Here is a 26,393-nt window from a genome sequence, read left to right as displayed (position 1 = left end):
TACACGGATCCAGCTTACGGGCGTAATCATGTCACCTGTAGACATTGAACGTTCATATCCATTGTCTTGTAAGTGAACAAACACTGAATGCTGACACCAAAGGATTTTGGCTATTTGTCTTTCTTGTCTAGGCAATAAATGCCCAGTGTGCCAAGACTCCCAGGGAGCCAGCAAGGAGATCTCCCTGTCCTCCCCAACACCAGCTGCTCCCTTCATGAGTGCACACTGTGACTTTATCCCTATCTGAAATCAGGTCCCACTCTACTTCCTGAACAATAGTTACATTCCCCAGTTCTTGGCTGGGCACTGCTATCTACTGGCTTCAGTGAGCATAGCTTCATACACTCGGCTGAATTCCATAAAGTTTGCAGTGAGGACAGCCCTCTGATAGCCTGGAATAAAAGAAGATTGATGGGCAATTAGCCCAAGTCAACCTGCTGTTTCCAGTATGGAAAAGTCTCTTCCCAACCCTGGTCCTATTACAATGTAATGCAGTCTGTGGGGTAAATTTACTAAGCTCCCGATTTTGACCGAGATGCCGTTTTTTCATCAAAGTGTCATCTCGGTAATTTACTAAGCAATAATCACGGCAGTGATGAGGGCATTCGTAATATTTTGAAGTCCTAGGAAAAAAATCACGAATGAATACACCATCGGTCAAAACGCGGCTGTTTAAGTATGAATCTCGGTCATTTACTAAGAAGTGCAAAGCAAAAAAAAACAAACACTGCCGTGAAAAATTACAACTCGTAAAAAAGTGCTAAAAAAAAACAGACCTTTTTTTTTTATTCGTGATTGGATAGGCATGCACGGATCCATGAGATCCGTGCATGTATATCAGTGGGAAGGGGTGGGAAAGTGCTTATTTTTTCAAAAAAATTTGCGTGGGGTCCCCCCTCCTAAGCATAACCAGCCTCGGGCTCTTTGAGACGATCCTGGTTGCAGAAATATGGTGAAAAAATTGACAGGGGTTCCCCCATATTTAAGCAACCAGCATCGGGCTCTGCGCCTGGTCCTGGTTCCAAAAATACGGGGGACAAAGAGTAGGGGTCCCCCGTATTTTTAAAACCAGCACCGGGCTCCACTAGCTGGACAGATAATGCCACAGCCGGGGGTCACTTTTATATAGTGCCCTGCGGCCGTGGCATAAAAAATCCAACTAGTCACCCCTGGCCGGGGTACCCTGGGGGAGTGGGGACCCCTTCAATCAAGGGGTCCCCCCCCCCCAGCCACCCAAGGGCCAGGGGTGAAGCCCGAGGCTGTCCCCCCCATCCAATGGGCTGCGGATGGGGGGGCTGATAGCCTTTGTTGTAAAAGAAAATATATTGTTTTTAGTAGCAGTACTACAAGTCCCAGCAAGCCTCCCCCGCATGCTGGTACTTGGAGAACCACAAGTACCAGCATGCGGCGGAAAAAACGGGCCCGCTGGTACCTGTAGTACTACTACTAAAAAAATACCCAAAAAAACACAAGACACACACACCGTGAAAGTATAATTTTATTACATACATACACACATACATACATACTTACCTTATGTTCCCACGCAGGTCGGTCCTCTTCTCCAGTAGAATCCAAGGGGTACCTGTTGAAGAAATTATACTCACGAGATCCAGGGGTCCAGGGTCCTCGGGGAACCCAGGTGTAATCCACGTACTTGAAAAAAATAACAAAACGGACACCCGAGCCACGCACTAAAAGGGGACCCATGTTTGCACATGGATCACCTTTTCCCGACTGCCAGAAACCCACTCTGACTGATGTCTAAGTGGGTTTCTTCAGCCAATCAGGGAGTGCCACGTTGTAGCACTCTCCTGATCGGCTGTGTGCTCCTGTACTGAGTGACAGGCGGCACACGGCAGTGTTACAATGTTGCGCCTATGCGCTCATTTGTAACCAATGCTGGGAACTTTCTGCTCAGCGGTGACGTCACTTTAGGTCAACCGCAGGGCAGAAAGTTCCCAGCATTGGTTACAATGGAGCGCATAGGCGCTACATTGTAACACTGCCGTGTGCCGCCTGTCACTCAGTACAGGAGCACACAGCCGATCAGGAGAGTGCTACAACGTGGCACTCCCTGATTGGCTGAAGAAACCCACTTAGACATCAGTCAGAGTGGGTTTCTGGCAGTCGGGAAAAGGGGATCCATGTGCAAACATGGGTCCCCTTTTAGTGCGTGGCTCGGGTGTCCGTTTTGTTATTTTTTTCAAGTACGTGGATTACACCTGGATTCCCCGAGGACCCTGGACCCCTGGATCTCGTGAGTATAATTTCTTCAACAGGTACCCCTTGGATTCTACTGGAGAAGAGGACCGACCTGCGTGGGAACATAAGGTAAGTATGTATGTATGTGTGTATGTATGTAATAAAATTATACTTTCACGGTGTGTGTGTCTTGTGTTTTTTTGGGTATTTTTTTAGTAGTAGTACTACAGGTACCAGCGGGCCCGTTTTTCCGCCGCATGCTGGTACTTGTGGTTCTCCAAGTACCAGCATGCGGGGGAGGCTTGCTGGGACTTGTAGTACTGCTACTAAAAACAATATCTTTTCTTTTACAACAAAGGCTATCAGCCCCCCCATCCGCAGCCCATTGGATGGGGGGGGACAGCCTCGGGCTTCACCCCTGGCCCTTGGGTGGCTGGGGGGGGGGGGACCCCTTGATTGAAGGGGTCCCCACTCCCCCAGGGTACCCCGGCCAGGGGTGACTAGTTGGATTTTTGATGCCACGGCCGCAGGGCACTATATAAAAGTGACCCCCGGCTGTGGCATTATCTGTCCAGCTAGTGGAGCCCGGTGCTGGTTTTAAAAATACGGGGGACCCCTACTCTTTTTGTCCCCCGTATTTTTGGAACCAGGACCAGGCGGAGAGCCCGATGCTGGTTGCTTAAATATGGGGGAACCCCTGTCATTTTTTTTCCAATATTTCGGCAACCAGGATCGGCTCAAAGAGCCCGAGGCTGGTTATGCTTAGGAGGGGGGACCCCACGCAATTTTTTTTTAAATATTTGACAGTGTTTAATTTAAAAAAAAACAAAAAAAATGAACCCCAGCACGGATCACACAGATCCGGCCGAGATTCATTGTAAAAAAGTCGGCAGTGTTTTGCTAATCACTGCCGTAAAAATAGAAAAAAAAACCACGAATGACATCGACATCGGAACAAAAGAAAAACCCGAATACGACAGCTTAGTAAATTAGTCGTAATCAATTCAAAAAGTTGCAGTTTTACACTTTCAATGTCATTCGTGATTGAACTTTGACCTGAAACGGGAAAATACGAATCTTAGTAAATTTACCCCTGTGAGTCATTTCTCAATCTCCTGTAAAGCATTGGGATGGTCCAGGACTGGATGCACAATCCCCTCCGGACTGTATAACTTAAAGACAGTTGTTGCGGCTTTTGTACAAAATACTTGGGATTAATCTGAAGCCAGTTTGAGAGCTGAAATTGCTGCAAAACATGGAGCCCATTATATGCTTGACAGCCTCCAACAATACCAATCTTTCCATCCTTTCCTTTGTGCTTTTTAGAAGGAAGCGGGGAGATGACATTTCTCCCCAACTGAAAGATATTCTGCATGTCTTTTGATGGGCATGTTGAATGCAGGAGGAGAAAAAAAATAAGAATTTACTTACCGATTAATTCTATTTCTCATAGTCCGTAGTGGATGCTGGGGACTCCGAAAGGACCATGGGGAATAGCGGCTCCGCAGGAGACTGGGCACAAAAGTAAAAGCTTTAGGACTACCTGGTGTGCACTGGCTCCTCCCCCCATGACCCTCCTCCAAGCCTCAGTTAGGACACTGTGCCCGGACGAGCGTACACAATAAGGAAGGATTTTGAATCCCGGGTAAGACTCATACCAGCCACACCAATCACACCGTACAACTTGTGATCTGAACCCAGTTAACAGTATGATAAACAAAGGAGCCTCTGAAAAGATGGCTCACAACAATAATAACCCGATATTTGTAACAATAATTATGTACAAGTATTGCAGACAATCCGCACTTGGGATGGGCGCCCAGCATCCACTACGGACTATGAGAAATAGAATTATCGGTAAGTAAATTCTTATTTTCTCTAACGTCCTAGTGGATGCTGGGGACTCCGAAAGGACCATGGGGATTATACCAAAGCTCCCAAACGGGCGGGAGAGTGCGGATGACTCTGCAGCACCGAATGAGAGAACTCCAGGTCCTTCTCAGCCAGGGTATCAAATTTGTAGAATTTAGCAAACGTGTTTGCCCCTGACCAAGTAGCTGCTCGGCAAAGTTGTAAAGCCGAGACCCCTCGGGCAGCCGCCCAAGATGAGCCCACTTTCCTTGTGGAATGGGCTTTTACAGATTTTGGCTGTGGCAGGCCTGCCACAGAATGTGCAAGCTGAATTGTACTACAAATCCAACGAGCAATAGTCTGCTTAGAAGCAGGAACACCCAGCTTGTTGGGTGCATACAGGATAAACAGCGAGTCAGATTTTCTGACTCCAGCCGTCCTGGAAACATATATTTTCAGGGCCCTGACTACGTCCAGTAACTTGGAATCCTCCAAGTCCCTAGTAGCCGCAGGCACCACAATAGGCTGGTTTAAGTGAAATGCTGAAACCACCTTAGGGAGAAATTGAGGACGAGTCCTCAATTCTGCCCTGTCCGTATGAAAAATTAGGTAAGGGCTTTTATAGGATAAAGCCGCCAATTCTGAAACACGCCTGGCTGAAGCCAGGGCTAACAGCATTACCACTTTCCATGTGAGATATTTTAAGTCCACAGTGGTGAGTGGTACAAACCAATGTGATTTTAGGAACCCCAAAACTACATTGAGATCCCAAGGTGCCACTGGAGGCACAAAAGGAGGCTGTATATGCAGTACTCCCTTGACAAACGTCTGAACTTCAGGAACTGAAGCTAGTTCTTTTTGGAAGAATATTGACAGGGCCGAAATTTGAACCTTAATGGACCCTAATTTTAGGCCCATAGACAGTCCTGTTTGCAGGAAATGCAGGAAACGACCCAGTTGAAATTCCTCTGTAGGGGCCTTCCTGGCCTCACACCACGCAACATATTTACGCCAAATACGGTGATAATGTTGCACAGTTACATCCTTCCTGGCTTTGATCAGGGTAGGGATGACTTCATCCGGAATGCCTTTTTCCTTCAGGATCCGGCGTTCAACCGCCATGCCGTCAAACGCAGCCGCGGTAAGTCTTGGAACAGACATGGTCCCTGCTGGAGCAGGTCCTTTCTTAGAGGTAGAGGCCACGGGTCTTCCGTGAGCATCTCTTGAAGTTCCGGGTACCAAGTCCTTTTTGGCCAATCCGGAGCCACGAGTATAGTCCTTACTCCTCTCCTTCTTATGATTCTCAGTACCTTGGGTATGAGAGGCAGAGGAGGGAACACATACACTGACTGGTACACCCACGGTGTTACCAGAGCGTCCACAGCTATTGCCTGAGGGTCCCTTGACCTGGCGCAATATCTGTCCAGTTTTTTGTTGAGGCAGGACGCCATCATGTCCACCTTTGGTTTTTCCCAACGGTTTACAATCATGTGGAAGACTTCTGGGTGAAGTCCCCACTCCCCCGGGTGGAGGTCGTGTCTGCTGAGGAAGTCTGCTTCCCAGTTGTCCACTCCCGGAATGAACACTGCTGACAGTGCTATCACATGATTTTCCGCCCAGCGAAGAATCCTTGCAACTTCCGTCATTGCCCTCCTGCTTCTTGTGCCGCCCTGTCTGTTTACGTGGGCGACTGCCGTGATGTTGTCCGACTGGATCAACACTGGCTGACCCTGAAGCAGAGGCCTTGCCTGACTTAGGGCATTGTAAATGGCCCTTAGTTCCAGGATATTTATGTGAAGTGACGTTTCCATGCTTGACCACAAGCCCTGGAAATTTCTTCCCTGTGTGACTGCTCCCCAGCCTCTCAGGCTGGCATCCGTGGTCACCAGGACCCAGTCCTGAATGCCGAATCTGCGGCCCTCTAGAAGATGAGCACTCTGTAACCACCACAGGAGAGACACCCTTGTCCTTGGAGACAGGGTTATCCGCTGATGCATTTGAAGATGCGATCCGGACCATTTGTCCAGCAGATCCCACTGAAAAGTTCTTGCGTGGAATCTGCCGAATGGAATCGCTTCGTAAGAAGCCACCATTTTTCCCAGGACCCTTGTGCATTGATGCACTGACACTTGGCCTGGTTTTAGGAGGTTCCTGACTAGGTCGGATAACTCCCTGGCTTTCTCCTCCGGGAGAAACACCTTTTTCTGTACTGTGTCCAGAATCATCCCTAGGAACAGCAGACGTGTCGTCGGAATCAGCTGCGATTTTGGAATATTTAGAATCCATCCGTGCTGTCGTAGTACTACTTGAGATAGTGCTACTCCGACCTCTAACTGTTCTCTGGACCTTGCCCTTATCAGGAGATCGTCCAAGTAAGGGATAATTAAGACGCCTTTTCTTCGAAGAAGAATCATCATTTCGGCCATTACCTTGGTAAAGACCCGGGGTGCCGTGGACAATCCAAACGGCAGCGTCTGAAACTGATAGTGACAGTTCTGTACCACAAACCTGAGGTACCCTTGGTGAGAAGGGCAAATTGGGACATGGAGGTAAGCATCCTTGATGTCCAGAGACACCATATAGTCCCCTTCTTCCAGGTTCGCTATCACTGCTCTGAGTGATTCCATCTTGAATTTGAACCTTTGTATGTAAGTGTTCAAGGATTTCAGATTTAAAATAGGTCTCACCGAGCCGTCCGGCTTCGGTACCACAAACAGCGTGGAATAATACCCCTTTCCCTGTTGTAGGAGGGGTACCTTGATTATCACCTGCTGGGAATACAGCTTGTGAATGGCTTCCAAAACTGCCTCCCTGTCGGGGGGAGACGTTGGTAAAGCAGACTTCAGGAACCGGCGAGGGGGAGACGTCTCGAATTCCAATTTGTACCCCTGAGATACTACCTGCAGGATCCAGGGGTCCACTTGCGAGTGAGCCCACTGCGCGCTGAAATTCTTGAGACGGGCCCCCACCGTGCCTGAGTCCGCTTGTAAGGCCCCAGCGTCATGCTGAGGACTTGGCAGAAGCGGGGGAGGGCTTCTGTTCGTGGGAAGAGGCTGTCTGCTGCAGTCTTTTTCCCCTTCCTCTGCCCCGGGGCAGATATGAGTGGCCTTTTGCCCGCTTGCCCTTATGGGGACGAAAGGACTGAGCCTGAAAAGACGGTGTCTTTTTCTGCTGAGAGGTGACCTGGGGTAAAAAGGTGGATTTCCCAGCCGTTGCCGTGGCCACCAGGTCCGATAGACCGACCCAAATAACTCCTCCCCTTTATACGGCAATACTTCCATATGCCGTTTGGAATCCCCCAGCACTGCTCATCCAGGCTGAGGCGATTGCTGGTCGCAGTATAATACCAGTATGTGTGTATATACTTTTTAGGATATTTTCCAGCTTCCTATCAGCTGGTTCCTTGAGGGCGGCCGTATCAGGAGACGGTAACGCCACTTGTTTTGATAAGCGTGTGAGCGCCTTATCTACCCTAGGGGGTGTTTCCCAACGCGCCCTAACCTCTGGCGGGAAAGGGTATAATGCCAATAATTTTTTAGAAATTAGCAGTTTTTTATCGGGGGAAACCCACGCTTCATCACACACCTCATTTAATTCATCTGATTCAGGAAAAACTACGGGTAGTTTTTTCACCCCCCCACATAATACCCTTTTTTGTGGTACTTGTAGTATCAGAAATGTTCAAAACCTCCTTCATTGCCGTGATCATGTAACGTGTGGCCCTACTGGAAAATACGTTTGTTTCCTCACCGTCGACACTGGAGTCAGTGTCTGTGTCGACCATCTGAGGTAACGGGCGCTTTAGAGCCCCTGACGGTGTTTGATACGCCTGTACAGGTATTAACTGATTTGCCGGCTGTCTCATGTCGTCAACAGTCTTTTGTAAAGTGCTGACACTATCACGTAATTCCTTCCATAAGACCATCCAGTCAGGTGTCGACTCCCTAGGGGGTGACATCACTAATACAGGCAATTGCTCCGCCTCCATACCATTTTCCTCCTCATACATGTCGACACAACGTACCGACACACAGCACACACACAGGGAATGCTCTGATAGAGGACAGGACCCCATTAGCCCTTTGGGGAGACAGAGGGAGAGTTTGCCAGCACACACCAGAGCGCTATATATATACAGGGATAACCTTATATAAGTGTTTCTCCCTGATATAGCTGCTGTATATATTTATCTGCCAAATTAGTGCCCCCCCTCTCTTGTTTTACCCTGTTTCTGTAGTGCAGGACTGCAGGGGAGAGTCAGGGAGCTTCCCTCCAACGGAGCTGTGAGGAAAAAATGGCGCCAGTGTGCTGAGGAGATAGGCTCCGCCCCCTTCTCGGCGGCCTTTCTCCCGCTTTTTTATGGAAAAATTGGCAGGGGTTAAATGCATCCATATAGCCCAGGAGCTATATGTGATGTATTTTTTGCCATATAAGGTGTTTTTATTGCGTCTCAGGGCGCCCCCCCCCAACGCCCTGCACCCTCAGTGACCGGAGTGTGAAGTGTGCTGAGAGCAATGGCGCACAGCTGCGGTGCTGTGCGCTACCTTATTGAAGACAGGACGTCTTCTGCCGCCGATTTTCCGGACCTCTTCAGTCTTCTGGCTCTGTAAGGGGGCCGGCGGCGCGGCTCTGGGACCCATCCATGGCTGGGCCTGTGATCGTCCCTCTGGAGCTAATGTCCAGTAGCCTAAGAAGCCCAATCCACTCTGCACGCAGGTGAGTTCGCTTCTTCTCCCCTTAGTCCCTCGGTGCAGTGAGCCTGTTGCCAGCAGGTCTCACTGAAAATAAAAAACCTACTTTAAACTTTTACTCTAAGCAGCTCAGGAGAGCCCCTTAGTATGCACCCTTCTCGTTCGGGCACAAAAATCTAACTGAGGCTTGGAGGAGGGTCATGGGGGGAGGAGCCAGTGCACACCAGGTAGTCCTAAAGCTTTTACTTTTGTGCCCAGTCTCCTGCGGAGCCGCTATTCCCCATGGTCCTTTCGGAGTCCCCAGCATCCACTAGGACGTTAGAGAAATGTAGTTGTATTAAAGTGTAAGTTATCTGCATGTGTTCTACAGTTACCTCTGATGAGGCTGCTCACACGGCCTGGCACAGCCATGTGAGATGTGAAGAAGTTATCTTACAGCTATTCTCTGCATCTTGACATGTATCCTCAGTCTGTAGTCGCTGTTCCTCATATCTGTAAAACTTCTCTTTAGCATCTGTGTTCCATCATCTTATCCAAAGTAAAACTTGAGTGGCGCTTCTTAGTTTTTTTAAGCTGAGCTGAGTTTGCATGAAACGTTTATAACCATCGTTAAGGGCAGCAGGGTGCTTGGTGTAGTAATACAATTCTTCACCCGACTCCTCAGTGAAGTTTCTTGGGAGGACTTGGGACCCACTTATCCTCCTGCACAAGTACCCACTGCTCCTTGGGCAGCTCCTCCCTGTTCAACAGTTCAAGGCAGAGGAGCAGGATCCCAGGGACTCAAGCAGGTGCCCAAAGGAATGTTCCCCACTAGAGGCCAGGTCTGGTCGGCTGCTGAGGATATGGTTGTTCATCTCGTCATAGTAGTAACAGATCTTCTGAGCATGTCCTTTCTCCTTAAAGCCTTCCCGGGAATGGTTAACAGTCGATGTAAGATGGTTTTGCCATTGATGGGGAAGAACCAAATAGTTCTACACCATCGACAGCACAGAGTCCCCCCAATGTTTTTTTTACCCCTACTAGATGCCGGTACATGAAGCAGTATCCGGTTGATAGATAGGCAGTGTCTAGTTAGACAGTCAATAGATAGACACCATATGTTAGACATTAGGTCGACAGGGTCAAAAGGTCGACATGAAAATAGTCGACATGAAAAAGACAATTTAAAAAAAAAAAGTAACATGTTTTAGGACTATTTCATACCTTCTCTATCCATGTCGGCATAGAATTGGTTATAAACCTTGTGGCGAGCGCAGCGAGGGTATGCCTTTCTACAATTAGGGGTCCCAGATGACAAAACTATCCACACCGACCACAAAAATGCAAAAAACATGGTGTCTACCTTTTTCATGTCGACCTTTTGTACTGTCTACCTTTTGACCAAGTCGACCTTTTGACCCTGTCGACCTAATGTCTGTCTAACATCATGGTGTCTATCTATTGACTGTCTAACTAGACACTGTCTATCTTTTATACCACACTCCATGGAGCACCAGCAAAACCCTGCAATCTCTGACTGGCCTGCAGTTCAGTAAGTAATAGACCAGGGATGACCATCAGTGGGTGAAATCAACAATGGTTTCTATGTGAATGATTTTATACCATCGATAGTGATCATGCAGCACTGTTCTGGGGTGCGTTCAAAGCCCCGCTCGCTCAGCTGGCCAGCTACGTCCTGGTACACATGGCTGTTCCAGAATTTCCCATCTAGGCAATTGCACAGAATGTGGACTGCACATCTGCCTCCCACCAGATGTTCAGCAAGGGCCTGGGTCTCCATGTCCGACCATAGAAAGCCCAGGTGTTTGTGATCAGCCACTGCACATACACGACATGCCGCCAACAGAGAAGGCAGCAGCGCAAGGGGATGTGTAGGCAGAATCTGAGCACTGTGTGATGCTGGGGGCGCTGCTATTACTCATTTACTGGCATCAGTTCTATCTGGCTCCGGGCAGCGCACACAGCGCATACACACACACTGCAGTCACACAGCGGCAACGCGGCAGCTGCAGGCACTGTGCATGACTTGGATCCATTCACATTTAAAGAAATGTTTCTTTCCTCACCACCTGCTTTGTATGAAAATAAGTTAGTTTAATTAAATACATCTGTGAATTTGGTGCTTAATGCTCTGGATCATTTTCATTAACGGATATAACTATTTGTGGATAGATTTCGTGGTTCTCATACAGTGCGTGGTTACATAGACTCCACCACAGATCTCACCTGCCTTTGCCTCTGACTCATTTCTGTGAGTTCTTGGTCACTCATGCAGATTGCAATGTCTATCTCAGTCCTAATAGTGGCTCCGTCCACCTGCTCACGCATAGAATGGCTGCAAAGGAAGACACAGCATTTAATGTATCACAAGTTTTCATTATATCCCTATGTTCTTGTTTAATGTCCTACTGGTGTTTTGGTGAAGGGTAACTCACATGCTTTCTTTCCACTCAACGGGAATATTTATCAGATTCTTCTCCAGGACACACAGAGCGCTGTCGGCCAGTTTGCTGTTTATTATCTCATCCAGTGAAATCCCAGCGAAGAAATTCATCATTGTAGGCACTGCCTGCCAGGGAACACATAGGAGTGGTAAACTGCTGCAAAACTATGGGGGTGATTCAGACCTGATCGCTGGACTGCAAACTTTGCTATCCTGCGTGCAGATAGTCACCGCCTCCAGGGGGAGTGTAAATTCGCTGTGCAAGTGTGCAATCCCATGTGTACTCCTAGCTGCAAAAATCCACTTTGTGCAGTCTCTGCGCAGCCCAGGACCTACTCCTACAGGACCAACTCCTGCGCAGCCCAGGACCTACTCCTACAGTGTGACTCCTACAGGACCTACTCCTACAGTGTGACTCCTACAGGATCTACTCCTACAGTGTGACTCCTACAGGTCCTACTCCTACAGTGTGACTCCTACAGGACCTACTCCTACAGTGTGACTCCTACAGGACCTACTCCTACAGTGTGACTCCTACAGGATCTACTCCTACAGTGTGACTCCTACAGGTCCTACTCCTACAGTGTGACTCCTACAGGACCTACTCCTACAGTGTGACTCCTACAGGACCTACTCCTACAGTGTGACTCCTACAGGACCTACTCCTACAGTGTGACTCCTACAGGACCTACTCCTACAGTGTGACTCCTACAGGACCTACTCCTACAGTTTGATCACATCAGGCTGATCGGGGCTGGAGCAGACGTCAGACACCCTCCCTGTGTTTTACTGGACACCCCTAATAAACGGTAAGTTACCACCCACAAACTGCCTCCTCCTGTCAATCACCTTGCGAACGCCCGTGCGATAAGATTTTTCGCAGCATCTCGTCACTGACTGGCGATGCCCTTTGTTGTTGTCCGACACGCATGCGCATTGCGATGCATACTCACGCGCAGTTAGTACCTGATCGCCCGCACAGCAGTGATCAGGTCTGAATCACCCCCTATGTGCAAATCTAGGGCTCTGACTTTCCTAAGCTGCAGTACAGTGGTCTCAAATACATCAACACGTCCATGGTCAGCACTGGGGAACAGGACAGCGCATGCAGTAACTATTAAGTGGCTGATTCATTCTAATCTCACTCGTTCTCTGACATATCCTTCTTTTTCTAACAAAAAAAACAGCTTTTTCACATTTATCTGCCTCCAACGTATTTTCTAAAAAATAAGGAGATCTATGGTAGACTTACCATAGTTAAATTACTTTCTGCGAGGTACACTGGGTTCCACAGGGAATACATCGGGGTGTAGAGTTGGATCTTGATCCGAGGCACCAACAGGCTAAAGCTCTGACTGTTCCCGGGAATCATTGCACCGCCTCCTCTATAACCCCGCCTCCGGACACTGGAGCTCAGTTTCGTTAACCAGTCCAATGCAGTAGGAGGTAAAAGACGGCAGATGTTAGTCACATAGAACCACATTCTCACGAAAGGAGAATGGACCAGCGGCTAATGCCATACAAACCCAAAGAAGCTAAGTGCGTCAGGGTGGGTGCCCTGTGGAACCCAGTGGGTATGGGTCGTTGGATAGACACAACTTAGGTCGACAGTCATTCGGTCGACCATGGAAATTGGACATGCATTAGGTCGACAGGGACAATAGGTCGACATGGTTATTAGGTCGACATGTACTAGGTCGACAGGTCAAAAGGTCGACATGAGGTTTTTGGTTTACCGTTCCAATCGTAGTCCATGTGGATCGTTAAGTATGAAGAATGGAAAAAAAATTTGAAAAATTTGTGCTGACCTTTTGACCTATCGACTTAGTACAAGTCAACCTAACGGCCATGTCGGCCTAATGCATGTTGACCTAATGGTTTTAACAAAGTCCAGGAGGGAAACATTCTCCAAATGAAGAGAAGCAATAGGACACGAGGACATGCACTGAGACTGGAGGGGGGGACGTTCAGGGGAAATTTGCGGAAAAATTACTTCACAGAAAGGGTATTGGACAAGTGGAATAGCCTCCCATCGGAGGTGGTAGAGGCTAAGACAGTAGAGAAATGTAAACATGCATGGGATAGACATAAGGATATCCTTACAAAGAAATAAGGATCAATTAAGGTTAGAGATAAAAAAAAAAAAAGGGGGGGGGGGCAGACTAGATGGGCCAAGTGGTTCTTATCTGCCGACAAATTCTATGTTTCTATGTAATGGCATTGTCGACCTTCAGTGGTCGACCTAATGAGTGTCAACCTAAGTTGTGTCGACCTAACGACCGTAACCCAACCCAGTGTACCTCGCAGAAAGAGATTTAACTATGGTAAGTCTACCATAAATCTCCTTTTCTGCAGCGGGGTACACTGTGCTCCACAGGGAATACATCGGAGATGTCCTAAAGCAGTTCCTCATGGGAGGGGATGCACCTGAGCGGGCACAAGAACCCGGCGTCCATAGGAAGCATCCTGGGATGCGGATGTATCGAAGGAATAGAACCTAATGAACGTGTTCACTGAGGTCTAGGTAGTCGCCTTGCACAATTGTTCAGCAGACGCGCCTCGGCGGGCCGCCCAAGAAGGTCCAACAGATAGAGTAGAATGGGCTTTGATAACAGCAGGAGCTGGAAGTCCAGCCTGTGCATAGGCTTGTGCAATCACCATTCTGCTCCATCTGGCCAAGGTTTGCTTAGTCGCAGGCCAGCCACGTTTGTGAAAACCAAAAAGTATAAAAAGGGTATCGGACCTCCTGATAGAGGCATTCCTCCCCACATAAATACGGAGAGCCCTAACCACATCCAAAGACCGCTCTTTGGAGGACAAACCAGAAGAGATAAAAGCCGGAACCACAATCTCTTGGTTAAGATGGAAAGATGACACCACCTTAGGTAGATAACCAGGGCGAGTTCTAAGAACTGCCCAGTCACGGTGAAAAATCAGAAAGGGTGGACGACAGGACAAAGCGCCTAAGTCCGACACCCTCCTAGCAGAGGGAATAGTCAGCAGAAAGACGACCTTAAGCGTAAGGCATTTAAGGTCCACAGACTCAAGAGGTTCAAATGGAGACTCTTGCAGGTCAGTCAAGACAACCTACAGATCCCATGGAGCCACAGGAGGGATATAGGGAGGCTGAATTCGTCAAGTACCCTGAACATCCGGAATAGACGCAATTTTCCTCTGAAACCACACCGACAAGGCAGATATATGAACCTTGAGGGAGGCCAGACGAAGTTGCAGAAAAGCCAAAAGTCTGGCAGTGCTGAACTTGTATGCGTGGTTATTCATAGTAGCACACCAGGTGAAGTAAGAATTCCAGACCCTATAATAAATCATTGCAGAAGCTGGTTTGCGGGCCATCAGCATAGTTTGGATAACCGCCTCGGAGAATCCTTTGGCCCTCAGGAGTGAAGCTTCAAGAGCCACGCCATCAAAGCCAGCCTGGCCAGGTCTGGGTGGACACATGGGCCCTGAACGAGGAGGTCTGGGCATTGAGGAAGTAGAAGAGGACGCTCTATCGATAGACCCTGCAGGTCTGAGAACCAATGCCGTCTGGGCCACGCTGGAGCGACTAGAGGTAGTATTCCTCCTTGCTTGAACTTCCGGAGGAAACCCTGGGCAGGAGTGACACTGGAGGGAACACGTATGACAGCCGAAAGTTCCATGGAATTGCCAGTGCGTCCACGAACACTGCTTGAGACTTCCCGATGAAGACTCCACTCCAGGCGTGCATGTCCTGACGACTGAGGAAATCAACTTCCCAGTTGAGGACTCCCGGAATGAACACTGACGATATTGCTGGCAGATGGCGTTCCGCCCAACAAAAGATTTTGGACACTTCTATCATTGCCATGCAGCTTCGAGTGCCACCTCGATGATTTATGTATGCCACCATGGTGGCATTGTCTGATTGTACTTGAACAGGCTTGTTCTGTATCAGAGGCAGGGCAAGGGTCAAAGCATTGAACACTGCCCGCAATTCCAGAATGTTTATTGGGAGGAGAGATTCCTCCGAAGTCCACCGACCCTGGAGAGAGTGGTGCTCCAGCACCACGCCCCAACCCCGCAGACTGGAGTCTGTTGTCAGTAGGACCCAGTTTGAGATCCAGAAGGGACGGCCGCTGCTCAACTGTTGGTCTTGTAGCCACCATCTCAGTGACAGATGAACCTCCGGAGTCAAGGAGATCACTTGAGACCTGATCCGATGAGGCAGGCTGTCCCACTTGGAGAGGATTAACCTCTGCAGAGGTCGGGAATGAAATTGAGCGTACTCCACCATGTTGAAAGCCGACACCATGAGGCCTAGTACTTGAATCACTGAGTGCATTGACACTCTTGGGCGAGACAGGAAGTATCTGATCCTGTCCTGAAGTTTCAGGACTTTCTCTGGGGACAGAAACCGTCTCTGGCTGTGTGTGTCCAGCAGCGCCCCCAGGTGCACCATGCTCCGAGCAGGGACCAGCGAGGACTTCTTCCAGTTGATGAGCCACCCGTGGGCTTGTAGGAATTGGACTGTCATTTCCAGATGACTGAGGAGAACATCTTGGGAGTTAGCCAGAATCAACAAGTCGTCCAGATACGGCAGGATCCTGATTCCCTGACGACGTAGAAGGGCCGTCATAATAATGAAAATCCAAAGGGCCGTGGCCAGTCCAAATGGCAGAGCCTGGAATTGATAATGTAGGTTACCAATAGCAAACCGCAGATATTGCTGATGCGAAAATGTCAAAAGGTATGTGCAGGTAAGCATCCTGTATGTCCAGGGATACCATATAGTCCTCGGGTTCCATGGCCAGTACAATAGAACGCAGGGTTTCCATACGAAATTTGGACACCTTCACAAATTTGTTCAATGATTTGAGGTTGAGTATAGGCCGGAAGGACCCATTAGGCTTCGGAACTAGAAACAGGGTCAAATAGTATCCCCTGCCTTTCTGAGACAGAGGTACCGACACTACCACTCCTGTGTCCAGAAGGGATTGTACAACCAAGTGTAGGTCTTGTGCTTTTAATGGTTCCAAAGGGATAACCATCGTGCAGAACTGGCGAGGGGGATGTCTCTTGAAAGAGATTGCGTACCCGTGAGAGATAACTTCCCGCACCCAGGCGTCCGAAGTGGTTGTTAACCAGGCCTGGGCGAACTGCAGAAGTCGGCCTCCCACCCTGGGGTTCCCCAGGGGGAGGCCCGCCCCGTCACGCAGCAGGCTTGTCTTGTTTGGAAGCAAGCTGATGGGCAGCCCAGGATTGTTTAGGTTTGGGCTTAATGGTTTTGGAAGCACGAGTCTGTCTCGGGAACGCCTGACCTTTTGCTTTTCCTGGAGGTCGTAAGGAACGAAAAGTGGTACTCTTAGCCTTCGGAGCAGAAGGATTAGTACTTGGGAGAAACACAGTCTTGGCAGTCGCCAAGTCAGTCACACTCTTGTTCAGATCCTCCCCAAATAGGATGTCTCCCTTAAAAGGGAGCACCTCCAAGGTCTTTTTGGAATCCAGGTCCACCTTCCAGGACCTCAACCACAGAATTCGGCGAGCCAGGATAGACGTAGTAGACGCCTTGACCGCCATTACACCTGCATCAGAGGCCACCTCCTGAATATAGTGGGAGGCTGTGGTAATATAAGACAGATATTGTCTGGCAGTGTCAGAAAAATCCTAAGGTAGCTCATACTCAATTGCCTGAACCCATGCTTCAATTCCTTTCGCAGCCCAGGAGGCTGCCATAGTGGGTCTATGTACAGCACAAGTAAGAGAGTAAATAGACTTCAGGCATCCCTCCACATGCTTATCCGTCCGTTCCTTCAGTGAGGTGACAGTGGTGACAGGCAGAGTAGATGACACCACAAGACGTGCAACATGAGAGTCCACCGGCGGTGGAGTTTCCCACTTGTTACTCAACTCCGCAGGGATAGGATAACGAGCTAGCATCTTTTTAGACAGGGAAAACTTCTTTCCTGGAGATGACCAGGATTCCTGACGTATGTCAATTAAATGGTCAGAATGTGGTAAGACTACTTTAGCAACCTTCTGACGTTTTAATTTATCAGATTTCTTAGATGTAGTAGTAGGCTCGATGTCATCATCTATTTGTAGAATCAGCTTAATAGCCTCCACTAGGACAGGAACATCAACCTGGGTTGTAGATTCCTCATCAGCAGCAACTGTATCAGTGACTGACGGATCAGTATTTTCCCCATCCTCACCGGAAGAATTATCCAAAATATTAGTGGATTGTGGGGAAGAAATGGCCCGCTTAGATGACTCCTTGGCCCCAGAGGGGCGTGGGGTAGACTTGTGTCTAACCAAAGATTGATTCAATTGTTGTAACTGGGTAGACAGAGTGTCCGCCCATGGCGGATTAACTACAGGGACAATATGTGGCTGTAATGGCACATGAGGTCTCACAGGGGGCGTAAGACGTGTTACAAGTGTATTCAGCATACTTGAGAACGCGGCCCAAGGTGAGTCCTGATTGGCCACAGGTGCTGCGGGTTGACTGGGAGGTGTATGGCACCCAGCGCCTGGACCAGCAGCTAACACTTCCCCCTCAGGTAAATCAGTGGTGCCAGCTCTGCAGGATACAGAAGCGTCCACGGATTTCCCGCCCTGTGTCGCAGACATTATAGGGAATGTAGCCTTAGAGCATGACAGTACAATATAGCCAGACAAACACAATACCTGCAAATAACCCCCTGTGTTATGTGCCAATAAACACAGGACACAAACAGAGGATTTAAGCGGTATGAGGTGACTGAAAACGAGTTTTATGGTAAGAACTTACCGTTGTTAAAACTCTTTCTGCGAGGTACACTGGGCTCTACAAGGATGGATAATGGGGGTGTAGAGTAGGATCTTGATCCGAGGCACCAACAGTCTCAAAGCTTTGACTGTTCCCAGAATGCACAGCGCCGCCTCCTCTATAACCCCACCTCCCTTCACAGGAGCTCAGTTTTTAGTTAACCAGCCCAATGCAGTAGCAGGAAAAGAGACGACAACGGTTAGTAGCCACATACACCACACTCTCACGACAGGAGAAGTGTCAGCGGCTAATGCCATATCAACCCAAAGAAGCTAAGTGAGTCAGGGTGGGCGGGGACGCACTGTAGCGGGCACAAGAACCCGGCGTCCAAAGGAAGCATCCTGGGAAGCGGCAGTATCGAAGGCATAGAACCTAATGAACGTGCTCCCGGAGGACCACGTAGCCGCCTTGCACAATTGTTCAAGGGTCGCACCACGTTGGGCCGCCCAAGAAGGTCCAACCGACCGAGTAGAATGGGCCGTAATGTGAGCAGGAGCTGACAGACCAGCCTTCACATAAGCATGTGCAATCACCATTCTAATCCACCTGGCCAGAGTCTGCTTGTGAGCAGGCCAGCCACGTTTGTGAAATCCAAACAAAACAAAGAGAATCAGATTTTCGAATAGAAGCAGTTCTCTTCACATAGATACAGAGAGCCCGTACCACATCCAAAGACCTCTCTTTGGGAGACAAATCAGGAGAGACAAAGGCCGGAACCACAATCTCCTGATTAAGGTGGAACGAGGACACCACCTTTGGTAAATAACAGGGACGAGTCCGAAGTACTGCCCGGTCACAGTGAAAAAATCAGATACGGGGAACTACAGGAAAGGGCCCCCAAATCCGACACTCTTCTAGCAGAGGCAATAATCAGCAAGAACACCACCTTAAGGGAAAGCCACTTAAGATCAGCTGAACCAAGTGGTTCAAACGGAGGCTCCTGCAACGCCTCCAAAACCACCGACAAGTCCCAAGAAGCCACAGGCGGGACATAGGGAGGTTGGATACGCAACACACCCTGAGTGAAAGTATGAACATCAGGTAAAGTCGCAATTTTTCTCTGAAACCACACCGACAAGGCAGAAATAAGAACCTTGAGGGAGGCCAGATGCAGGCCTAAATCCAGGCCCTGTTGCAGAAAAGCCAAAAGTTTGGCTGTACTAAACTTGGAAGCGTCATAATTGTTAGAAGCGCACCAAACAAAGTAGGAATGCCAGACCCTATGGTAAATCCGGGCAGAAGCCGGTTTCCGGGCCCGCAACATAGTTTTAATGACCTCTTCAGAAAAACCCTTAGCCCTCAAGAAGGAAGCTTTAAGAGCCACGGCGTCAAAGACAGCCGGGCTAGGTTCTGGTAGACACAGGGGCCCTGAATGAGGAGGTCTGGGCGTTGTGGAAGTAGAATTGGACGCTCTGACGATAGGCCCTGCAGGTCTGAGAACCAGTGCCATCTGGGCCACGCTGGAGCTATGAGAAGCAGATTTCCTTTTTCTTGCTTGAACTTCCGAATTACCCTGGGCAGGAGTGACACCAGAGGGAACACGTACGGCAGCCGAAACCTCCACGGTACCGCCAGCGCATCCACGAATGCAGCTTGAGGATCCCTTGTCCTTGCTCCGAAGACCGGAACCTTGTGATTGTGTCGAGACGCCATCAGATCTACGTCTGGAAGACCCCACTTTTCCACTAGGAGTTGAAACACTTCTGGATGGAGGCCCCACTCGCCGGCATGTACGTCCTGACGACTGAGAAAGTCCGCTTCCCAATTCAGGACTCCCGGAATGAATATTGCCGATATGGCTGGTAGATGGCATTCCCCCCAATGTAGAATTCGTGAGACTTCCTTCATTGCCAGACGGCTTCGAGTGCCACCTTGATGATTTATGTAAGCCACTGTGGTGGCGTTGTCCGACTGCATTTGAACAGGACGGTTCTGAATTAAATGCTGGGCTAGGTTCAATGCATTGAAGACCGCCCGCAATTCCAGAATGTTGATTGAGAGGAGGGACTCCTCCTTGGTCCACCGACCCTGAAGGGAGTGTTGCTCTAGCACCGCGCCCCAACCTCTTAGACTGGCATCTGTCGTCAACAGGACCCAGCTGGATATCCAGAAGGGACGGCCCCTGCACAATTGTTGGTCCTGGAGCCACCAGAGCAGCGACAGACGGACCTGCGGAGTCAATGAGATCATTTGAGACCTAATCCGGTGAGGCAGCCCCCCGTCATGCAGCTGGCTTATCGGCCTTGGAAGCTGGCTGATGGGCCGCCCAGGCTATTTTGGGCTTTGGCTTACCAGGTTTGGAAGTGCGGGCCTGCTTGTTGTAAGCCTGCTTGTTGTAAGCCTGACCTTTTGCTTTACCTGAAGGACGAAAGGGGCGAAAGGAAGTACCTTTAGCCTTCGACACAGAGGGAGCGGTACTTGGCAGACAGGCAGTTTTGGCAGTAGCCAAGTCAGCCACTATCTTATTTAAGTCCTCCCCAAACAGAATATCTCCCTTGAAAGGGAGTACCTCCAGAGTTTTTCTAGAGTCCAGATCCACAGACCAGGATCTCAGCCACAATATCCGGCGAGCCAGGACTGACGTAGTAGAGGCCTTGGCTGCTAGGATACCGGCATCAGAAGCCGCCTCTTTAATATAACGAGAAGCTGTGACAATATATGACAAGCATTGTCTAGCATGGTCAGAGGAGATTTCAGCTTCTAACTCCAAGGCCCATGCTTCAATAGCCTCTGCAGCCCATGTAGCTGCAATCGTGGGCCTTTGTGCAGCACCCGTGAGGGTGTAAATCGCTTTCAGACAACCCTCCACATGTTTATCCGTAGGCTCTTTTAGAGACGTGACGGTAGTGACAGGCAGAGCTGAGGAAACCACCATCCTAGCCACATGTGAGTCCACTGGAGGAGGCGTTTCCCAATTCTTAGACAGCTCTGGGGATAGCAAGCCAGCTTCTTCTTTTGAGGCACAAACTTCATACCCGGGTTTTCCCAAGGTTCCTGATGTATATCCACCAGGTGGTCAGAGTGAGGTAAAACTTGTTTAACCACCTTCTGACGCTTGAACCTATCTGGTTTCTTAGGAGGGACGGATGGCTCGGGATCATCCGTAATCTGTAAAATCAACTTAATAGCCTCCAAAAGATCAGGAACATCCACATGTGAACCACCCTCCCCATCAGCCGTATCTGAGTCAGAACCTGTGGGGTCAGTGTAAGTGCCGTCTTCATCCGACGAGGTGTCAGTGACAGCAGTGGATTGTGAGGAGACAAGCGCTCGCTTAGAGGACCCCTTGGACTTAAGTGAGCGATGGTCAGACTTTTTAGTAGTCAGGGACTGGTTCAACTTCTTTAATTGAGCAGATAAATCGTCCGCCCACAGCGGGTTAGCTGCAGGGACCACAAACGGTTGTACCGGCATCGGGGGTCCCATAGGGGGTGTTAGTTTATGAACTAGCGTATGGAGAAGCATGGAAAAAGCGGCCCACGGTGGGTCATTATGTGCCTCCGTTGCCACAGTCCCACTGGGGGGCAAGGAGCCCCCCAGAACCAGAGCCCATAGCTGCCATATTCCCCTCATAGGGATCTGCGGCTTCAGCAACACCGGCAGTGTGTTCAGCCCCAGAACCGTTACCCTCAGAAGCAGACATGATATAACGTGCAGTATCAGGTAACACAGTACAATTGTCAGCAGCACAATATCTCCTACCCAAACCCCTGCGCAGTGTAGTCAGCACTAGCAGAGATAAGGGAGAGATATGGTGACTAAATCACAGAGAAAAATATGTATTAGAGTATATCTTTGTAAAAATCCTATATCAATATAAAACCTGACGCACCAAGTCCCCTCAGGTTATAGAATATAGGGATAGCAGGTTGAGTGAAAGACACGAAATGGACACCACTCAGCGATCAAATGCACACACAGATAGTCACAGTTTGTACAATGCAGAGGTTATTACTAACAATAATACTGCACTGGACTAGCTTATATATATATAGCTATATAGGCAATAGATATAACACTACACAGTAAGAACTGGATGTATATCACAGGGTAATTGTACTAGAAAACCCTGACTAAATGCACTCTTTCTTAACTAGCATTGACTGAAAAGGCAGGTAAAATACTTAAGTGTCATGTAAAGTCACAGCACTGACAACCAGGCGGCTTAACACAGGAGGATTTGCCCAAGCAGTCCCAGGAACAGTGAAGCTGAGGGATAATGGCGCCCAGACACTGACAGGGAGTGAGGGAGAGATAGATATGCAGCTCCAGGGCCGGAACATTTGCGGGAAATGGCGCCCTGGGGCTGGGGGAGGGGCTTCAGGTCTAAGCCCTATCCAAAACCACCGGGTACTGTGGGCTCTTTTTAAACTGTCCACCAAAAAGAAAGGCGCCTAAAAGAGAACCTATTTAAACTGGTTTAGAGAGAAAACCTGACCTGCGCCCATGCCCTGGTGATCTAGTGGGATCGTCTGTACTGCCACAGTGTCCACCGCCAGCGCGCGCGGCCCGCCTCCCACTGACCGCGCCGGATCGCGATAAAGACCGGGTCCCGCAAGCGGGACCCACTCACCACCTCCCGAAGCGCGGCCACGCGATCCCGGAGAGCCCCCGTCGTGTGTGCCTGACGTGAAGAAAACCGGAGCCTCCTGCTGTAGTTACCCGGCAACCAGGGCTCGGGAGTGTACAGCGTCGCTGGGGAGAGCTGGAGCTGCAGCAGTTAATGTCTTCTGGCATTTACCACCACTGCTGCCCTTGAAGTCTTCACTTTTTCTTCATAAAAAAGCTCTTCTTAGGGCTGCCTGGAGCAGCCCCTCTGTTACGTGCCTGCTTACTGCAGCACCAACTACAAAACTGAGCTCCTGTGCAGGGAGGCGGGGTTACAGAGGAGGCGGCGCTGTGCATTCTGCTAACAGTCAAAGCTTTGAGCCTCTTGGTGCCTCGGATCAAGATCCTACTCTACACCCCCATTGTCCATCCTTGTGGAGCCCAGTGTACCCCGCAGCAGAAACACACAGTAAAAAATACCAAATCGTATATTCTATGTAACACTATGGCCCTCATTCCGAGTTGTTCGCTCGTTGCCGAGTTTCGCTATATTGCGATTAGTCGCTTACTGCGCATGCGCAAGGGTCGCAGAGCGCATGTGCTTAGTTATTTTACTCAAAAGTTAGGTATTTTACTCACGGCATAACGAGGATTTTTCATCGTTCTGGTGATCGGAGTATGATTGACAGGAAGTGGGTGTTTCTGGGCGGAAACTGGCCGTTTTATGGGAGTGTGCGAAAAAAACGCTGGCGTTTCTGGGAAAAACGTGGGAGTGTCTGAAGAAACGGGGGAGTATCTGGGCGAACGCTGGGTGTGTTTGTGACGTCAAACCAGGAACGAAACTGACTGAACTGATCGCAATGGCTGAGTAAGTCTGGAGCTACTCAGAAACTGCTAAGAAATTTCTATTCGCAAATCTGCTAATCTTTCGTTCGCAATTCTGCTAAGCTAAGATACACTCCCAGAGGGCGGCGGCCTATCGTGTGCAATGCTGCTAAAAGCAGCTAGCGAGCGAACAACTCGGAATGAGGGCCTATATACACTGGTGGCCAAAATTGCGGACACTTTTTGAAATCTGAATGTTTTTCAACTTCGAATGCTTCTAAAAACTGTTGCACTTCATGCAGTGCAATGATTCATATATCAAATGAAAGGACATTTAATGCTGAATTCAACACAATAAACATGGGTTAAATATTTGCATTACAAGGGAAGTTATGCAGTGAAAACAATACTTAGGGTGAAAATCCCTGTGTACTTATGATGTCACTGTCCTATCAGTATTTCGTTGGGTATCCTTTATTTTTCAAGACAGCAGCAGAGCGACGTGGCATTGAGACAACCAATGTTTGGAGCTCTTCCTTCTTTATTATGTGGTGCCATGAGACAATTATAGCCTCAATTAATTATCTTTTATTGGATGGACGCCTTAGATGTACCATTTTTTCAAACGGAACAACAAACGTTCTATGGGGTTCAGGTGAGGGCTGTTTCCTGGCCATCCCAGCACCTGTAAGTCATTCTCTGTGAACCACTGTTTGCATATCCGTGCAGTGTGGCAGGGAGCTGAATCCTGCTGGGAAAAAAATGGGGCATTATCTGGAAAAATATGGCTGATAGAAGGTAGAGGTTCTCGTTGTAGGATGGTGGTGATAACGTACTTTCTGCTGTTCAGTGTGCCATCTATGACATGAAGGCGGCCAACAGCATCTGCTGTCATACGTGCCCAGATCATAACACTTGTAGGATTCTTTGTTGTCGATTGAATGCAATTTGGATGTACCTCTTCCCCGATGCGACGTCTCACATATTTTCTCCCATCACTACCAAATATCGATATCGTAGTTTCGTCACTCCATATCACTTGTTTCCACTGACCTTCTGTCCATGCAATGTGTTCTTTTGCCCACTGTATTCGTTTCTGCCACTGCTTTTTATTCAGGAATGTCTTTTTTCGGGGAATCCTACCTTTTAGGTCAAACTCCGTTAGTCTTCTCTGTACCGTTCTTGCACTGACAAAAACACCAGTTGCACTCAGTTCACTGCTAATGGCCGCAGATGACATCCATCTGTCCCTGACGCAAATTCGTTTTATTCTCCTATCATCAACAGCTGTTGTGCAGTTTTTCCGGCCTTTTCCTTCTTTGTTCTGTATAGATTGTGTTTCCTGATAGCGTAAACAAAGCTTTCACACTCCTGATGTTGTCACATTCCCACCAACTTCTCTCGCAATTGCTGCATACGAAAGACCATTTTCACATAACACCACAATCCTGGATCTCTTTCTGGGTGACCAGTCACCACTTTGCCTGGACGACATTGTTGTGTTTATTTTTTACACCGTCAACAGCACTAAACAATACACACAAACATCCAACCGTAATTGCACTTCAGTAACCAACTTTATTCTGCAAAATGAAACCGCCAAACTGACCTTTCCCACCTTTGAACATGACCCTGCACCTGCTCATAAACGACAGCTGTTTGGTCCTCAGAACAACGATTCCGATTGGCTGGTAGCAGCTGTTACTACAATCCGAATCTTGAATCTCACGTATCTGTGCTTCTTTGTCTGACTGAAAGTAGCATAGCTTCCCTTGAAATGCAAATATTTGACCTATGTTTATTGCATTGAATTCAGCATTAAATTTCCTTTCATTTGATATATGAATCATTGCACTGCGTGAAGTGAAACAGTTTTTATAAGCATTCAAAGTTGAAAAAATAGGATTTTAATACCTACAGGTAAATCCTTTTCTCTTAGTCCGTAGAGGATGCTGGGAACTCCAAAAGGACCATGGGGTATAGACGGGATCCGCAGGAGACATGGGCACACTATAAGACTTTGAATGGGTGTTAACTGGCTCCTCCCTCTATGCCCCTCCTCCAGACCTCAGTTAGAGAACTATGCCCAGGGAGACGGACATTTTGAGGAAAGAATTTATTGTTTAAACACGGTGAGTGTCATACCAGCTCACACCTCGAACATGCCGCAGAACGTGGCATTCAACAGAACACCAGCCGACGGCATGAAAACCATACAGCAATATGCTGACCGAAAATAAGATTTTACTTACCGATAAATCTATTTCTCGGAGTCCGTAGTGGATGCTGGGGTTCCTGAAAGGACCATGGGGAATAGCGGCTCCGCAGGAGACAGGGCACAAAAAGTAAAGCTTTTTCCGATCAGGTGGTGTGCACTGGCTCCTCCCCCTATGACCCTCCTCCAGACTCCAGTTAGGTACTGTGCCCGGACGAGCGTACACAATAAGGGAGGATTTTGAATCCCGGGTAAGACTCATACCAGCCACACCAATCACACCGTACAACTTGTGATCTAAACCCAGTTAACAGTATGATAACAGCGGAGCCTCTGAAAGATGGCTTCCTTCAACAATAACCCGAATTAGTTAACAATAACTATGTACAATTTATGCAGATAATCCGCACTTGGGATGGGTGCCCAGCATCCACTACGGACTCCGAGAAATAGATTTATCGGTAAGTAAAATCTTATTTTCTCTATCGTCCTAGTGGATGCTGGGGTTCCTGAAAGGACCATGGGGATTATACCAAAGCTCCCAAACGGGCGGGAGAGTGCGGATGACTCTGCAGCACCGAATGAGAGAACTCCAGGTCCTCCTTAGCCAGAGTATCAAATTTGTAAAATTTTACAAACGTGTTCTCCCCTGACCACGTAGCTGCTCGGCAAAGTTGTAATGCCGAGACCCCTCGGGCAGCCGCCCAAGATGAGCCCACCTTCCTTGTGGAGTGGGCCTTTACAGATTTAGGCTGTGGCAGGCCTGCCACAGAATGTGCAAGTTGGATTGTGCTACAGATCCAACGAGCAATCGTCTGCTTAGACGCA

General features: G+C 48.8%; 1 protein-coding gene and 2 pseudogenes across 2 annotated transcripts in view; all 3 read right to left on the bottom strand.

The window, feature by feature from the left end:
* TTC16 (tetratricopeptide repeat domain 16) overlaps positions 1 to 26,393 on the bottom strand; it is a 125,660-nt gene that overhangs the window by 10,395 nt on the left and 88,872 nt on the right. The window contains exons 12-13 of one of the 2 annotated variants that reach the window (XM_063936629.1): positions 11,183 to 11,316; positions 10,978 to 11,082 (exon numbers count right to left, since the gene is read on the bottom strand). In XM_063936629.1, the coding sequence (XP_063792699.1) occupies positions 10,978 to 11,082; positions 11,183 to 11,316 (239 nt within the window). Of the gene's footprint in view, positions 1 to 10,973; positions 11,083 to 11,182; positions 11,317 to 26,393 lie in introns of both variants that reach the window. The other variant, XM_063936628.1, reaches the window with a different exon arrangement.
* On the bottom strand, positions 128 to 6,099 carry LOC134948005 (ATP-dependent (S)-NAD(P)H-hydrate dehydratase-like; annotated as a pseudogene).
* Positions 9,137 to 10,527, bottom strand: LOC134948004 (uncharacterized; annotated as a pseudogene).

The sequence above is a fragment of the Pseudophryne corroboree genome, chromosome 8 (assembly GCF_028390025.1).
Source record: "Pseudophryne corroboree isolate aPseCor3 chromosome 8, aPseCor3.hap2, whole genome shotgun sequence".
NCBI classification, from domain to species: Eukaryota; Metazoa; Chordata; class Amphibia; order Anura; family Myobatrachidae; genus Pseudophryne; species Pseudophryne corroboree.
This window is presented reverse-complemented; position numbering and strand designations above follow the sequence as displayed.